This window comes from Pan troglodytes, chromosome 15 (assembly GCF_028858775.2).
Source record: "Pan troglodytes isolate AG18354 chromosome 15, NHGRI_mPanTro3-v2.0_pri, whole genome shotgun sequence".
Taxonomy (NCBI): Eukaryota; Metazoa; Chordata; class Mammalia; order Primates; family Hominidae; genus Pan; species Pan troglodytes.
Window position 1 is genome coordinate 3082550 of NC_072413.2, and position 18287 is coordinate 3100836.

At 40.0% G+C, this 18287-nt stretch overlaps 1 protein-coding gene and 1 pseudogene across 1 annotated transcript; both read left to right on the forward strand.

The window, feature by feature from the left end:
• The first annotated feature begins 216 nt into the window (after positions 1-216).
• LOC100610357 (C-terminal-binding protein 2-like) lies at positions 217-1782 on the forward strand (annotated as a pseudogene).
• A 4139-nt stretch (positions 1783-5921) lies between these two features.
• On the forward strand, positions 5922-6669 carry LOC104007494 (protein VCF2-like). The gene has a single exon (XM_063792763.1). The coding sequence runs from the start codon at positions 6087-6089 to the stop codon at positions 6216-6218; it is 132 nt and encodes a 43-aa protein (XP_063648833.1). The 5' UTR covers positions 5922-6086; the 3' UTR covers positions 6219-6669.
• The last annotated feature ends 11618 nt before the right edge of the window (positions 6670-18287 follow it).

The following is an 18287-nucleotide window of genomic DNA, read 5'->3' on the forward strand; positions in this document are numbered from 1 at the left end:
ACAGGGGCATCCAAGGGAGAATCTCACCACGACCCCAGGTCTAGAGCGCCCGGAGTCCGCGATCCCTGGGAATGGAGGCGTCTTCGGCCTGGTGTCGTGGTGAGATTCGTTGGTGGCTGCGCGATTGTGGCGGAGTTGCAAGCAAACGGGTTTCATCACCTTAAATGGTTTTGTACCAAAGAAGCTGTATTCCCTTAAAAAGACGGACAGCCCATCGTGTGAATTATAGAGTTTGTGAACAAATTTATATTGGGTTCATAGTGGCGTCATGCACGCAGACTCCTGCGAGTTCCCCTAAGTTCTTAGAGGACTGCTTTGCCTTTTGATCTGAGAGTTGCAAAGTTCCCTAAAGAATGGCCCTTGTGGATAAGCGCTAAGTCAAGAGACAGCGATTGGACAGAATTTGTGAGGAATTCGCCCCCAGATCATGAAAGTCACCCTGAACCCCGCCTCGTGGTGGCTCTGCTGGATGGACGGGACTGCACTGTGGACATGCCCATCCTGAAGGACCTGGCCACCTGGCCTTCTGTGAGGCTCAGTCCATGCAGGAGATCCACGAGAAAGTTCTAAACGAAGTCGTGGGCTCCATGATGTACCACACCTTCTCCCTCACCAGGGAGGACCTGGAAAATTTCAAGGCCCTGAGAGTGATCGTGCAGGTGGGCAGTGGCTACGACAACGTGGCCATCAAGGCTGCTGGCGAGCTCGAAATTGCTGTGTGCAGCATCCCGTCCGCAGCCGTGGAAGAGACAGCCGACTCCACCACCGGCCACATCCTCAATCTGTACTGGGGGAACAGGTCGCTGTACCAGGCACTGAGGGAAGGCAAGCGAGTTCAGAGCGTGGAGCAGATTGGCGAGGTGGCCTCAGTAAAGGCCCGCATTCGTGGGGAGATATTGGGCCTCATCGGCTTCGGTCGCACGCAGGAGGTTGCAGTTCGAGCCAAGGCCTTTGCAGGATGGGATCGAGCGGTCCCTGGGTGTGCATAGGGTCTACACCAAGCAGGATTTGCTGTATCAGAACGACTGCGTCTCCTTGCATTGCAATCTCAACGAACAAAACTACCACCTTATCCATGACTTTACCATAAAGCAGATGAGGCAGGGAGCATTCTTTGTGAACGCAGCCCGTGGTGGCCTGGTGGACGAGAAAGCCTGAGCACACACCCTCAAGGAGGGCAGAATACGAGGGGCAGCCCTCGACGTGAATGAGTCGGAACACTTTAGTTTTGCTCAGGGTCTGTTGAAAGATGCCTGGAATCTCATCTGCACTCCTCTCACTGCCTGCTACAGCCAGCAGGTGTCACTGGAGATGAGCGAGGCAGTTGCCACTGAGATCCGCCAAGCCATCATAAGTCGCATCCCGGGAAGCTTAAGAAACTGTGTGAACAAGGAATTCTTTGTCACATCAGCGCTTTGGTCCGTAATAGACCAGCAAGAAATTCATCCTGAGCTCAGTGGTGCTACCTACAGATATCTGCCAGGCATGGTGGGCGTGGCTCCAGGAGGACTTCTGCAGCCAGGGAAGGCATCATCCCTGGAGACATCCCAGTGACTGACAACCTCCCAACAGTGGTACATCCTTCCCAAGGGCCCTCTCCCAACAGCCCACAAAACACGGGGACAATCGAGAGCATCCCAACGAGCAATAGCAGAGAATGCTGGAAGGTAATTATTCAGATATACTTGGGAACAGTGAAAAATAGATAATCTAAGAGAAAAAGAATCTGACGGCCTTTTTAGCTGATTCCGGACATATGCATCATTGTTGTTGCAGTGTTAAAACAAGAGCTAGAAAACTGACAATGTCGTCTGCTTACGGAAGCTCTGAAAGACTAGGGTGTGATTTATTAACGACCAACTTCTATTATTGTGTGTTAAGTTTTTCATCTGTGCATCAAATCACAAAGAATAAATAGAACTATTCCCTTTATCAGTCCCTTAGGCACAGCAGGTCCTGAACACCCTGCTTATATGTTGCATCAGCAGTTCAAATATCAAAATAAAAACCATGAAGAGGAAATCTGCATCCTGTGACTTGAGTCCCTTCAGTCTACAGGGACTGGTTACCGCTTTTTGCTAATAGGAAGATTACATTACTAGAAAATGTGGAGTAAACTGCTTGCCTGTGGTAAACACCTGCATGCGAAGGATTGAAGACAGTACCGGCTCCTGTACAGAGACGCGTCTCTCACATCTGAGCTGCATATTGAGGGGCAAGTTGGTTGTAAGTTCAGTAAAAGCCGCTGATGATGCAAAAAAAAAAAAAAGTATTAAGTTTCACAAGCTGTTAGTAATCAAGTATATTTTCTCAGTTTCAGATCCTCTGCGATTTTATTGAGTGGAAAGTCTTGCGCTGAAAGGATTCAAGAAAAATAATATTGCATTTCCTTATGTCACAGGAAACACTTTTAATGGTAACTTGTCAGACTATGAACAAACCCACTTTTTAAGATATTGATAAAGTCTTCTTTTCTTCACGTGATATTTTATACAAGAACACTTCAGATGTATTGGATGTGGCTGATTTTCACAAATCCTATTAGATTTGTATCAATTAGTTACATGTTCTATTCATAGTCTTTTGTGAATCATTGCCTTTTTGTTTAAAAAGATGGCCTATTTTGAGCCTTTGTATAAGTACATTCCTGTTTTTGTGACAAAAGAAAAACTTTAAATTTGTCCCAAAGAGAAAAATAACGACTATCAGAAGTATGCTTTGTTTTAGTGCGAGTTACCGTTACTGTATTTGTGTATTGTAAAGGTGGACATTCTAATTACATTAAAATGTAATTAGAAAAAAGTTCTTAATGAACAAAAACAGAACATAGACAACAAAAGAATATTAGAAGTGATGCATGAAGAAAACGAGATATCAATAAAAAGATTTTTAAAAACCAAGAAAAATTGTGACTCTGAAGAACACAGTAACTGTATTAAAAATTTAATCAGCAGTCAGAAGAGCAGATTTAATAAAGCAGAAAAAATTAGACAGTTGATAACATTGCACTTATAAATACTGATTCATGAAAACAAATTTTTTAAACTGAATAGAGAAAAAATGAAAATTGGGACTTACAGCACACCACAAAGTGGACCACTGTATTTATAAAAGGAGTCTTAGAAAAACAGTATAGGAGAAAAATAATAAAGAGGATATTTTTAAAAAGTAGCTGAGAACTCCCTAGATGACAAGGTAATTAAACAAGAAGAAATCATGCTAAACAAAAACTTTCAACTGGAATAATTTCACTTCAGAAAAAAAAGTTAAGCATTTCCAAAACAAATAAAAGTTGAGTGTGTTACTAACCACTGGAACAGTGCTAAAGGAAATGTAAAAGAAAGTCTATCACGTCCAAAAATGACAATATATACTGCACAGCATCATAAAAGCATATGAAAATAGAAAGCTCTCTATTAAAGGTAAATACATAAACAGCTATAGAAATCTCTACTGTCATAATGATGGTGCACAAAACTTTCACGTTATTGCTATGGAATTTAAAAAATGAAGCAGAAAGCTGCATAAATATGGGTTCATAGATACTCAATAAGAAAAGATAACAAGTGATATTAATAACAAAGTGGGGGTATAAAGAGGTAAAGCTTTGCATTCCATTGAAATATAGTCATTATATATTGTCATAACTTTAAGATGTTTTATGAAGTCTTTATTTCTCAAGATGATTACAAAAAAACCTGTAGATGGTATGCAGAAGCAAATGAGAAAGAAATTGAATCATGTCACTACAAAATCAATGAAGAAAAATAAAGCAGTAAGAGAAAAAAATGATAAATAACACATCTACAAGAAACACAGAAGACAATTACAAATAATAATAGTAACTTCATTAACTACAGTAATTACTTCAAATACAAAAAGTTAAATACCTTAAAGAAAATGCATAAAATGATTTAATGGATTAAGAACACAGAAGATCCAGCAATGTACTCTCTACAAGAGTCACTTTAGCTCTAAGGACTCAAATAAGTTGAAAGTAGCAGTATAAAGAAAATATATTTTATCCAAAGAGTAGCTACAATTGGAGGGGCATGGTCATAATTATATTAAACAAAATATATTTTAAGTTAAAAATTTTAAAAAGAGACAGATTGTTATTATGTAACGGTGAGATGGATTAACTTGCAAGAAATCCATAACAATAATTTAGAAATCATATATATAATTTGAAAAATCTGCAAAAATATACCATTGGGATTTTGATAAAAATTACATTAAATTTTTATATTACTATAAATAACACTGATATCTTTCTTATTTTTTTTTTTTTGGAGATAGAGTTTCTGTCTCCCAGGCTGGAGGACAATGGCACGATCTCGAGATTGGCTCACTTCAACCTCCGCCTCCCAGGTTCAACTGATTCTCGTCTTTCAAATATGTAAAACAAATATTGACAGAAATCAAGCAAGAAATATATAGCAACACAACAATTGCGGACTTCAAGACTCCACTTTCAATAATGACTAGAATAGTCAGATGTAATATCAGTAAGAAAGCCAAACCTGAACATTATAGACCTGACAAGCATTTACAGAACTCTGCGATCGAAAGCAGCAAAATATGCAATATTCTCAATCACACATGGTACATTCTGTTAGGATACATGTCTTATTAAATTTAAGAAAACTGAAGTCATGCAATGTAAATGAAACTAGAAATCAAAAGCAAGAAAATGTTTCAGATACGTAAATAAGAGGAAATTAAGCAAAATCTTACATATAGTCTTGCTCAAGTGTCAGGTGATTTAATATTGTTAAGATGTCAGGGCCGGCGCGTGACTCATGCCTGTAATCCCAGGACTTTGGGAGGCCAAAGTGTGTGGATCACTTGAGATCAGAAGTTTGAGACTAGCCTGGCCAACATGGCAAAACCCTATCTCTACTAAAAATACAAAAGTTAGCTATACATGTTGGTGCATGACTGTAATCCCAGCTACTCTGGTGGCTGAGACTGGAGAATTGCTTGAACATGGGAAGCAGAGCTTGCAGTGAGCACAGCTCACACCCCTGCCCTTCAGCCTGAGTGACTCACTAAAACTCCATCTCCAAAGGAAAAAAAAAAAGTTGTCAGTATTACCCATGATGATATAAAAATGTAATGTAATTTTCATCTAAATCCCAATGGTATTTTTTTTGCAGAATTTTTGTGTATAATTCTAAAAGTTGTTTAGGAACTGTGACTAGGCAAACATCCTTTAAAAAGGACAAAGAGTTATTACATTTTCTGATTTAAAATCATGATACAAAGCTACAAAAATAAAAACAATATGGTATTGCCACAAAAACGGATACATAGATGATGAAACAGAATAGACATCCTGGAAATAAACCCTCGCATACGTGATAAAATAATCTTCCATATGCTTTTCATGACCATGCAATAGAAAAATAAGAATCTCTTTAACAAAGAATTTTCAAAATTGAATGTTTACAGAGCAAAAATAAAGTTGGATGCTTCTTTTGTATTATATATAAAAAGAAAAGTTGTTTTTTAATGGATTTAATGCTTAAACATAAAAACTAATAAAATTCTTAGAAGTAAACATAGGGGAAAAGTTTATGACATAAGTCTTAAAACTTTGCTTAAGTATGACATCAAATTCATAAGAAACAAGGAAAAGAACAAAAAAGAAAGGAACTACATTAACCTTCAAGTATTCTACACATCAAAGAAAACATTTAGTGGCATACAAATGTCACCTAATAAGTGGGTGAAACCTGGGCATGCTGGCTCATGCCTATAATTCTAGAAATTTAGGAGGCCAAGGCAGAATGATCATTTGAGGCCAAAAGTTTGAGACAAGCCATGAAAATATATCAAGACCCTGTCTTGTATAGGGTAATATATGTGCATACATACATACATATAACAAAAAAATGTAAAAATATTTTCTAATCACATATTTGGTAGGTGTTAATTTCCGAAAGATATAAACTCCTAAAATTCAACAACAACAAAATGTTAATAACTTGATTTAGAATGGTAAATGTTTGAAATGACCTTTCTCCAAAGAAGACATAGAAATAACTAGGTATTTAAAAGGATACTCGTCTGAGGGCAGGACTATGGGAGGCTGCCCTGTACGGAAAAGAAGAAGAAATGGCAGTAAAGAGGGCAACCATCATTCCACCCAGCCCAAAAGGAATAAGAGAAACCCTATCTTTCAGGATTCTCAAGACACAGTTTTCATGGAGTGATAATGAAAGGAGCAGCAGCCGCCTTAATATCCCAGAGACAGCAGGTGGACCAGAAGGCAACTTAAACCACATTGTTACTGAACCCAATGCAAACTTTCCCCAGTTCTTGCATGAGGGGTATGTACCATGCCAAGGTCTTTACTCCCATATCAACCAGACCTTGAAGGAGGCTCACTTCAACAGCCTGCAGCAGTGAGGGCAAGTTCCAACATGATGAATTAGGACTTCCTTATTCCAACCTAAACTGTGTTTATGAAAGTAATTGCATACACACCAAAAAAAAGTCTATTGGTTTTTAAGTCTACATTTTAAGTAACAAGTTAATGGGCAGTTGTTTAATTGGGGTTTTACTTCACTGCTGTACTTTTAAAGGGGCTGTGAATAAATGTTTATGAAATTAAAAAAATAAAATAAAAAAATAAAAGGATACTCGACATCACTCTTCTAGAAAAATGCAAAACAAAGTCACAATACTCTATGGCCTCAAGCCGATATTTAAAATAATATGACAGCTCTTCAAAAAATTTAAAATGAGATTATTATATAATCCAGCAAACCCCCTTCTGGCTATGTACTTAAAATATACCACGCAGATCTGGAAGAGATATTTGCACAACCAAATTTATTGCAATATTATTAACACAAGCCAAAAGGCAGAAACAATCCAGATGTCCCTTGACCAATGAACAGATTAATAACAAGTGGCACATACACAAAGTCGAATATTATTCAGTCTTTAAAAAGACACATTATATGATAATTCTGGAGAAGATCATGTTAATTGAAATAAGCCAGGAACAAAGTGACAGTCTATGATTCCATTCATAATCAGGTATCTTAAGTAGACAAACTCACAGGAAAAAAAAGTTAGAATGGTGCTTGTCAAGGACTGAAGAGATGGTAAAATGGGCAGTTGTTTTATTTTTTATTTTTATTTTTTATTTTTTTATTATACTTTAAGTTTTAGGGTACATGTGCACATTGTGCAGGTTAGTTACATATGTATACATGTGCCATGCTGGTGCGCTGAACCCACTAACTCGTCATCTAGCATTAGGTATATCTCCCGATGCTATCCCTCCCCCCTCCCCCCACCCCACAACAGTCCCCAGAGTGTGATATTCCCCTTCCTGTGTCCATGGGATCTCATTGTTCAATTCCCACCTATGAGTGAGAATATGTGGTGTTTGGTTTTTTGTTCTTGCGATAGTTTACTGAGAATGATGATTTCCAATTTCATCCATGTCCCTACAAATGACATGAACTCATCATTTTTTATGGCTGCATAGTATTCCATGGTGTATATGTGCCACATTTTCTTAATCCAGTCTATCATTGTTGGACATTTGGGTTGGTTCCAAGTCTTTGCTATTGTGAATAATGCCACAATAAACATACGCATGTGTCTTTATAGCAGCATGATTTATAGTCCTTTGGGTATATACCCAGTAATGGGATGGCTGAGTCAAATGGTATTTCTAGTTCTTGATCCCTGAGGAATCGCCACACTGACTTCCACAATGGTTGAACTAGTTTACAGTCCCACCAACAGTGTAAAAGTGTTCCTATTTCTTCACATCCTCTCCAGCACCTGTTGTTTCCTGACTTTTTAATGATTGCCATTCCAACTGGTGTGAGATGGTATCTCATTGTGGTTTTGATTTGCATTTCTCTGATGGCCAGTGATGATGAGCATTTTTTCATGTGTTTTTTGGCTGCATAAATGTCTTCTTTTGAGAAGTGTCTGTTCATGTCCTTCGCCCACTTTTTGATGGGGTTGTTTGTTTTTTTCTTGTAAATTTGTTTGAGTTCATTGTAGATTCTGGATATTAGCCCTTTGTCAGATGAATAGGTTGCGAAAATTTTCTCCCATTTTGTAGGTTGCCTGTTCACTCTGATGGTAGTTTCCTTTGCTGTGCAGAAGCTCTTTAGTTTAATTAGATCCCATTTGTCAATTTTGGCTTTTGTTGCCATTGCTTTTGGTGTTTTAGACATGAAGTCCTTGCCCATGCTTATGTCCTGAATGGTAATGCCTAGATTTTCTTCTAGGGTTTTTATGGTTTTAGGTCTAACGTTTAAGTCTTTAATCCATCTTGAATTGATTTTTGTATAAGGTGTAAGGAAGGGATCCAGTTTCAGCTTTCTACATATGGCTAGCCAGTTTTCCCAGTGCCATTTATTAAATAGGGAATCCCTTCCCCATTGCTTGTTTTTCTCAGATTTGTCAAAGATCAGATTGTTGTAGATATGCGGCATTATTTCTGAGGGCTCTGTTCTGTTCCATTGATTTATATCTCTGTTTTGGTACCAGTACCATGCTGTTTTGGTTACTGTAGCCTTGTAGTATAGTTTGAAGTCAGGTAGTGTGATGCCTCCAGCTTTGTTCTTTTGGCTTAGGATTGACTTGGTGATGCGGGCTCTTTTTTGGTTCCATATGAACTTTAAACTAGTTTTTCCAATTCTGTGAAGAAAGTCATTGGTAGCTTGATGGGGATGGCATTGAATCTGTAAATTACCTTGGGCAGTATGGCCATTTTCACGATATTGATTCTTCCTACCCATGAGCATGGAATGTTCTTCCATTTGTTTGTATCCTCTTTTATTTCCTTGAGCAGTGGTTTGTAGTTCTCCTTGAAGAGGTCCTTCACACCCCTTGTAAGTTGGATTCTTAGGTATTTTATTCTCTTTGAAGCAATTGTGAATGGGAGTTCACTCATGATTTGGCTCTCTGTTTGTCTGTTGTTGGTGTATAAGAATGCTTGTGATTTTTGTACATTGATTTTGTATGCTGAGACTTTGCTGAAGTTGCTTATCAGCTTAAGGAGATTTTGGGCTGAGACAATGGGGTTTTCTAGATATATAATCATGCCATCTGCAAACAGGGACAATTTGACTTCTTCTTTTCCTAATTGAATACCCTTTATTTCCTTCTCCTGCCTAATTGCCCTGGCCAGAACTTCCAACACTATGTTGAATAGGAGTGGTGAGAGAGGGCATCCCTGTCTTGTGCCAGTTTTCAAAGGGAATGCTTCCAGTTTTTGCCAATTCAGTATGATATTGGCTGTGGGTTTGTCATAGATAGCTTTTATTATTTTGAAATACGTCCCATCAATACCTAATTTATTGAGAGTATTTAGCATGAAGCGTTGTTGAATTTTGTCAAAGGCTTTTTCTGCATCTATTGAGATAATCATATGGTTTTTATATTTGGCTCTGTTTATATGCTGGATTACATTTATTGATTTGCATATATTGAACCAGCCTTGCATCCCAAGGATGAAGCCCACTTGATCATGGTGGATAAGCTTTTTGATGTGCTTCTGGATTCGTTTTGCCAGTATTTTATTGAGGATTTTTGCATCAATGTTCATCAAGGATATTGGTCTAAAATTCTCTTTTTTTGTTGTGTCTCTGCCCAGCTTTGGTATCAGAATGATGCTGGCCTCATAAAATAAGTTAGGGAGGATTCCGTCTTTTTCTATTGATTGGAATAGTTTCAGAAGGAATGGTACCAGTTCCTCCTTGTACCTCTGGTAGATTTCGGCTGTGAATCCATCTGGTCCTGGACTCTTTTTGGTTGGTAAGCTATTGATTATTGCCACAATTTCAGCTCCTGTTATTGGTCTATTCATAGATTCAACTTCTTCCTGGTTTAGTCTTGGGAGAGTGTATGTGTCGAGGAATTTATCCATTTCTTCTAGATTTTCTAGTTTATTTGCCTAGAGGTGTTTGTAGTATTCTCTGATGGTAGTTTGTATTTCTGTGGGATCAGTGCTGACATCCTCTTTATCCTTTTTTATTGCGTCTATTTGATTCTTCTCTCTTTTTTTCTTTATTAGTCTTGCTAGCGGTCTATCAATTTTGTTGATCCTTTCAAAAAACCAGCTCCTGGATTCATTAATTTTTTGAAGGGTTTTTTGTGTCTCTATTTCCTTCAGTTCTGCTCTGATTTTAGTTATTTCTTGCCTTCTGCTAGCTTTTAAAGGTGTTTGCTCTTGCTTTTCTAGTTCTTTTAATTGTGATGTTAGGGTGTCAATTTTGGATCTTTCCTGCTTTCTCTTGTGGGCATTTAGTGTTATAAATTTCCCTCTACACACTGCTTTGAATGTGTCCCAGAGATTCTGGTATGTTGTGTCTTTGTTCTCATTGGTTTCAAAGAACATCTCTATTTCTGCCTTCATTTCGTTATGTACCCAGTAGTCATTCAGGAGCAGGTTGTTCAGTTTCCATGTAGTTGAGTGGTTTTGAGTGAGATTCTTAATCCTGGCTTCTAGTTTGATTGCACTGTGGTCTGAGAGATAGTTTGTTATAATTTCTGTTCTTTTGCATTTGCTGAGGAGAGCTTTACTTCCAACTATGTGGTTAATTTTGGAATAGGTGTGGTGTGGTACTGAAAAAAATGTATATTCTGTTGATTTGGAGTGGAGACTTCTGTAGATGTCTATTAGGTCTGCTTGGTGCAGAGCTGAGTTCAATTCCTTGGTATCCTTTTTGACTCTCTGTCTCATTGATCTGTCTAATGTTGACAGTGGGGTGTTAATGTGTGGGAGTCTAAGTCTCCTTGTAGGTCACTCAGGACTTGCTTTATGAATCTTGGTGCTCCTGTATTGGGTGCATATATATTTAGGATAGTTAGCTCTTCTTGTTGAATTGATCCCTTTACCATTATGTAATGGCATTCTTTGTCTCTTTGGATATTTGTTGGTTTAAAGTCTGTTTTATCAGAGACGAGGATTGCAACCCCTGCCTTTTTTGTTTTCCATTTGCTTGGTAGATCTTCCTCCATCCTTTTATTTTGAGCCTATGTGTGTCTCTGCACGTGAGACGGGTTTCCTGAATACAGCACACTGATGGGTCTTGACTCTTTATCCAGTTTGCCAGTCTGTGTCTTTTAATTGGAGCATTTAGTCCATTTACATTTAAAGTTAATATTGTTATGTGTGAATTTGATCCTGTCATTATGATGTTAGCTGGTTATTTTGCTCGTTAGTTGATGCAGTTTCTTCCTAGTCTCAATGGTCTTTACATTTTGGCATGATTTTGCAGCGGCTGGTACCAGTTATTCCTTTCCATGTTTAGTGCTTCCTTCAGGAGCTCTTGTAAGGCAGGCCTGGTGGTGACAAAATCTCTCAGCATTTGCTTGTCTGTGAAGTATTTTATTTCTCCTTCACTTATGAAGCTTAGTTTGGCTGAATATGAAATTCTGGGTTGAAAATTCTTTTCTTTAAGAATGTTGAATATTGGCCCCCACTCTCTTCTGGCTTGTAGGGTTTCTGCTGAGAGATCCGCTGTTAGTCTGATGGGCTTCCCTTTGAGGGTAACCCGACCTTTCTCTCTGGCTGCCCTTAACATTTTTTCCTTCATTTCAACTTTGGTGAATCTGACAATTATGTGTCTTGGAGTTGCTCTTCTCGAGGAGTATCTTTGTGGCATTCTCCGTATTTCCTGAATCTGAACTAGCCTGCCTTGCTAGATTGGGGAAGTTCTCCCGGATAATATCCTGCAGAGTGTTTTCCAACTTAGTTCCATTCTCCCCATCACTTTCAGGTACACCAATCAGACGTAGATTTGGTCTTTTCACATAGTCCCATATTTCTTGGAGGCTTTGCTCGTTTCTTTGTATTCTTTTTTCTCTAAGCTTTCCTTCTCACTTCATTTCATTCATTTCATCTTCCATTGCTGATACACTTTCTTCCAGTTGATCACATCGGCTCCTGAGTCTTCTGCATTCTTCACGTAGTTCTCGAGCCTTGGTTTTCAGCTCCTTTAAGCACTTCTCTGTATTGGTTATTCTAGTTATACATTCTTCTAAATTTTTTTCAAAGTTTTCAACTTCTTTGCCTTCGGTTTGAATGTCCTCCCATAGCTCAGAGTAATTTGACTGTCTGAAGCCTTCTTCTCTCAGCTCGTCAAAGTCATTCTCCATCCATCTTTGTTCATTTGCTGGTGAGGAGCTGCGTTCCTTTGGAGGAGGAGAGGTGCTCTGATTTTTAGAGTTTCCAGTTTTTCTGTTCTGTTTTTTTCCCATCTTTGTGGTTTTATCTACTTTTGGTCTTTGATGATGGTGATGTACAGATGGGTTTTTGGTGTGCATGTCCTTTCTGTTTGTTAGTTTTCCTTCTAACAGACAGGACTCTCAGCTGCAGGTCTGCTGGAGTACCCTGCAGTGTGAGTTTTCTGTGTGCCCCTGTTGGAGGGTGCCTCCCAGTTAGGCTGCTCGGGGGTCAGGGGTCAGGGACCCACTTGAGGAGGCAGTCTGCCGGTTCTCAGATCTCCAGCTGCGTACTGGGAGAACCACTGCTCTCTTCAAAGCTGTCAGACAGGGACATTTAAGTCTGCAGAGGTTACTGCTGTCTTTTTGTTTGTCTTTGCCCTGCCCCCAGAGGTGGAGCCTACAGAGGCAGGCAGGCCTCCTTGAGCTGTGGTGGGCTCCACCCAGTTCGAGCTTCCCAGCTGCTTTGTTTACCTAAGCAAGCCTGGGCAATGGCGGGCGCCCCTCCCCCAGCCTCGCTGCCGCCTTGCAGTTTGATCTCAGACTGCTGTGCTAGCAATAAGCGAGACTCCGTGGGGTAGGACCCTCCGAACCAGGTCGGGGATATAATCTCGTGGTGCACCGTTTTTTAAGCCCGTCGGAAAAGCGCAGTATTTGGGTGGGAGTGACCCGATTTTCCCGATTTTCCAGGTGCTGTCCATCACCCCTTTCTTTGATTAGGAAAGGGAACTCCCTGACCCCTTTTGCTTCCCGAGTGAGGCAATGACTCGCCCTGCTTCGCCTCATGCACGGTGCGCTCCCACTGACCTGCGCCCACTGTCTGGCACTCCCTAGTGAGAAGAACCCGGTACCTCAGATGGAAATGCAGAAATCACCCATCTTCTGCGTCGCTCAGGCTGGGAGCTGTAGACCGGAGCTGTTCCTATTCAGCCATCTTGGCTCCTCCCTCTTGCTTAACTGTTAAAGGGGTAATGTTCTATCTAAAACTTGGAGTCAGCAGATATAAAAGTTTTAACTCTTAAGTGGAGATAGGGATGCTATGTAGCAAGATTGCTGACCTGCAGGCATGGCTTAACACTTGCCTTGCACTGCCTTAAATTGTGACAATAATTTGGTATTATATTGCCACAGAGTCAGTTTTGTCAGTCTTATGATCTCTATTTTAACATTAGTGCTGATGATTTGTTGTACCTAAAGAACAAACAGAGGTACAACAGCAAACAGGTGTGTAACAAGGCCTGTCTGTCTCCTCCTGTTCTGTGTGGGAGATGCTGATGGGAGAAGAAAAGACACACACACAATACCTTTAAGGGTAAACAACTTTTTATCCCATGTAAATGGCATTGCAGATATCTATATCTATATCTATATCTATCTATATCTATGTATGTATGTATCTATCTCTCTATATCTATATCTATGTATATGTACTCACCAGACTATACACCATTCATGGCCAGATGGGGAAGCAACAGCCTAGGCTCCAGAGTTGGCTACTACACCCACCAGACTATGGAGGATTCACTTTTCAGCTTCAAGATCACGGCTGGAAGCTCAGGGACTTCCCACCTTCCAGGATAGAAACTCCTCCAGTTCTCCCTCTTGGCAATTGAATGGTCCGGGGGAACTGACCTTAGTGAAAATTTGGTATCTAAATTAGTGGAATTTGAACCTTTGACTGTGCATGAAGTGCTGCAGGGGATTTCAGTCAGCAAAGGAGATGCCAGGGGGATCTCTTAGCATAGATGGTGCTTGCTTACTGCTTATAAGTTAATGTGTTGAGATAGAAATCAATTGCTACAAGATAAATGTAAGCTGGAAAAAGAAAACACTACTCTGACTTCCAGACTGGCCCTGGCTCAATTTCAGGCCTATGTCTTGACTGATCAGGCTCAAAGCTAACAGATTATTGATGAAAAAAACAGCTGTGCAAGTGGTGTGGTCAGGGTAAAACTGAAGAACGAGTCAGCTGGGGCTTGGAGTGGGTAAAAACCCAGTTCCTATCTGAAGAATGGGAAATTAGCCTTTACAAATTTCAAGAACCTGCACAAACTATAAAATTGCTTTGCATCCCATGGAACGCAAGGAAAAAGTCCATTTTACCAAAGGCTATCGTTAAAATACTAGAATTTGCAACCCCTACCACTAAAAAGGAGGCCCAGAAATTTATTGGCTTGTTTGAATTCTGGAGACATCTTCCCAATTTGGGTAACATCTCACAACCTCTGTATGCAGTCACTAGAAAATATAATGACTTTCACTGGAGGTAGAAAGAGAACACAGCCTTTGAGCAAGCTAAGAAAGCAGTGCATCTGGCCCTGGATGGCCCATATGGGATGGGCCAGTAGAATTGCAAACAACTGTCCTGGATTAACATGCTAATTGGAGCCTTTGGCAGAAACAAGATGGGAAGAGGGGAATCTTGGGGTTTCAAACCCGGAAGCTGCCAGAGGCTGGCGAAGCTTATAATCCTTTTGAGAAGCGACTGTTAGCTTGCTATCGGGCTTTGCTGGAAATGGAGACTCTCTGCTTCAACCATGATGTCTTCATAAGGCCTGAAATTCCTATTATGACTTGGGTCATGAGGTCCACCAAAACCCATCGAATAGGGCATGCTCAAGAAAGTAGCATCACATAATGGAATGGTATGTACAAGATAGGGCAAAGCCAGGACCAAAGGGGGTATCGTTTTTAAAAAATTTGCCAACTCAGAAAGCCACCGAACAAGTCCTGCAGGCAGGGAAAGAGACCTGCCTCATCAAAAGCATCAGAAACATGCTTGGTTTACTGATGGATCTGCCAAATACATTGGTGGGACCCGATGTGGGGAGGCCGTGGCTTATAATCCTGTTAAAAACATAAGTATTTCTGATGAAGGAAGGGATGGGAGCAGCCAGCTGGCTGAGCTAGTAGCCATCTTCCCAGCTATTCAGAAGAAGGCCAGAGGGATTTGACACTTGTATACCAACTCTTGGTCAGTAGCAAATGGTCTTACTACCTAGATGCCTCAATGGCAATGAGGCAAATGGTTAATTGGGAATAGAGAGGTTTGGGGAAAGAATACAGGGAAGATATCTGAATCCCTGTGCACCCTACCATTAACACTGTTATGTTGATGCTCATGCATCTCTGCTTTCTCTTGGCAGACTAATTAATCAGCAGGCAGGTCAACAGGCCAAAATTTCCACCATAACTGCAAACTCAAATGTGGATGAATGGATTACAACACGTCCAAGCATTGGAATGAGAGGCATTATAGTGTATGGTGGTGTAATTGATAGTGATTACCAGGGAGAGTTAAAAATCTTTTAACACAATACCACCGAAAATTCTTTTGCCATAAAGCCGCAGATGCAGATTGCTCAGCTACTGGTAGTACCCTGTCACCAATTAACCCCCGAGGAAATTTCTGCCCCAATAGGAACATCATATAGAACTGGAGGATTTGGGTCCACCAAAGTGGGCAGCTTAAATCCTGGGGCCACAGTATGGGGGCAGAAAATGAGGGGAGTAGTAAAATTTTAAAAACAATGTTATGTTCCCCTCTGTTTTTGTTATTAAAAGGAATAGCCTATCGAATGATGGTCAGCACCTGCTTCTTTGTGTCTGAGGCCAAGAATGCATTTAGCAACTGGGTAGCCACCGCTGCAAAAGAAGTCAACTGCAGTTAGTGCTGCCTATTCATCGAATTGCCACAGGCTGCAGGGAACGGGCTCCCTTAAAAAATTGTCTCTGCCAACATTTCCAAGTGGTTACATCACTACCAAGGGGGTCAGGAGAATAGCACCTGTAATCCCACCTGGACTTCTTTTAACCAAATCAAAGAGTCTATTTTTGCCCAAGTCTGACAAAAGGAGAAATCCACTTTTGCAATGCATCAAAGGCCTTTGTATTCTACCCAATATACCTGGAAAGACATATACAGGGAACCTACCATACCGGTAGCTGAACTCCATATGGCACCGCACCCCCCTTTGTCTGGAGGCCTTAAATTGCTCTTTTAATGTTACTCTGGGGTTTCTCCCACCAGACAATTGTCAACACATACTCCAAATCAACAGCACTGTCCCCAATGAAACACAACCTCTTTCCTAAATCTAGATGCTTCCAAACATCACTGGTTACAAATGCGCCAGAATCCCTGATGGGGTGTACCCTATAACAGTGTTCTCCTCTGCCACTGGTACAATTCTGCTTCAGCAAAAAATTTAAATATTAAGCTTACGTGTAGAAAAAGCTCTTAATGGTGGTAGCACTGGACTTATGTTGTTATCAGAGGAATTTGCTCAGTTGTGTACTGTTGTGTTGCAAAATCAAATGGCATTAGGTATGCTTACCGCAGCCCAAGGAGCGTTTCAGCATTGCTGCATACTGAATTTTGTGTGTGTATCCCTGACAGTTCTCACAATATTACTCTCCTCGCCCAAGACATGCAAGGACAAGCAAAACAGAATCTAACTGTCAGGACCCCATCATGAATTGGCTGTCCAACTGGCATTGGCGTTGGCCTTGGTGGGTGCGGTTTTTATTAACTGTGTTTTAATTCTCCTCTGCTTACCCTGCTTCTGTAACCTCTACCAATTATGTATTCCTCGTATATCTGTAAGGGTATTTTCCTACAATTGAGTATCAATTGGGACCGAATACGCAGAAAAAGTTAAATAATATATTTAAACTCAATTGAACATGGACACAAATAATGGTCACCAAGTCTCGGAATAGGTTTTCTGAGCCCCTTGAGGCATTCATCCAGCACTGTTTCAGAGAAATCTCTATTTCAATCTATTCCTATACTTTAGTTATTGAAAAACAACAGACAACGGCAAAAGCAAATTGACCTTTTTGTGTTCCTTTGTGCATGGATGAGTGGCTGACTCTGGAGCCCAGGCTGTTGCTTCTCGGTCTGGTGATGAATCCTCCATAGTCTATCCTCATATATATATATATACACATTTTTTCCTTCTCCCCTTCCCACTGCAATTTGCTTATTGTATCAATTTGCTTATTCTATCATTTGCTTATTATATCTGCATTGCCATTTGTGTGGGATCGAGTTTGTTGACCTTTAAAGGTATTGTGTGTGTGTGTTTTCTTCTTCCCTGGAGCATCTCCTGCACATAACACCTCTCTTGCTGTCATAGCCAGAAATTCAGTTTTTAAGTTTTTTTCTGGGGTCTTCTTGCTCAAGAGGAAGTATGTTCAGTTGATACGGGGCTTAGAATTTTATTTTTAGCTTTTATTACATTCTAAAACCCCCAGCAGAAACAAGTCTTAACAAACACAGATTTTAATTTCTGAACATTCTTCTAATAAGTTTTGTACAGGTAGCAGAACAACTAAAAAAACTGTTTTTTTGCATTGATGGTCTACCTCATTACAATTTAACCTCTAAAGGGTGTTTTAGCCAGCTCTAGACTCTGCTACGGTGAATTTACTGCTTCTTCCCATAATAAAGAATGGTATTTTAAAATAACATAACTTCTATGGCATATATTTTTAAAGCATGACCACAATTTGAATAATTAGAACATTTAAAAATTCGAAATATTGTTATACTAACACTGCACCAAAATTTATCCTTCCAATGATGACAGGGAATTTTTAATAGTTGTTATTTTTATAGTAAAATTAAACTTTAATAAAATAACTGACTTTCAAACTTCAGCAAGAAGACACATATTCAGCCAGAGATATCAGTTCCCCTTTAGAAAAAAATATTCACTTCTCATTAAAATCTCTCTGTATCTTACTGATTTCAGATAGAATTTAAATTTCACCTTAATAACAGAAACAAAAGAACTAGTTAATCTAACAAAAACTAATAAACGTATGCCCAAATTTACTGGCAGAATCATGGGTACGTCATATAATAGTAACATTCTACCAGTTTTAAGTAAAATAAATAAGGAAATAATCTTAGTACAACCTACCAGGAGGGGCGTGTCCCCACTCCCAGGTAAGTGGGAACCCTGCGCTCTGGGGGGGTTGCGCCTCAGCCTCTGGCACCTCTTGTTGGCAGCGTCGCCGTTGCAGGCACAGGGCAGGCGTTGGGGGACGTGCAGTGGGCCAGGCCCAGG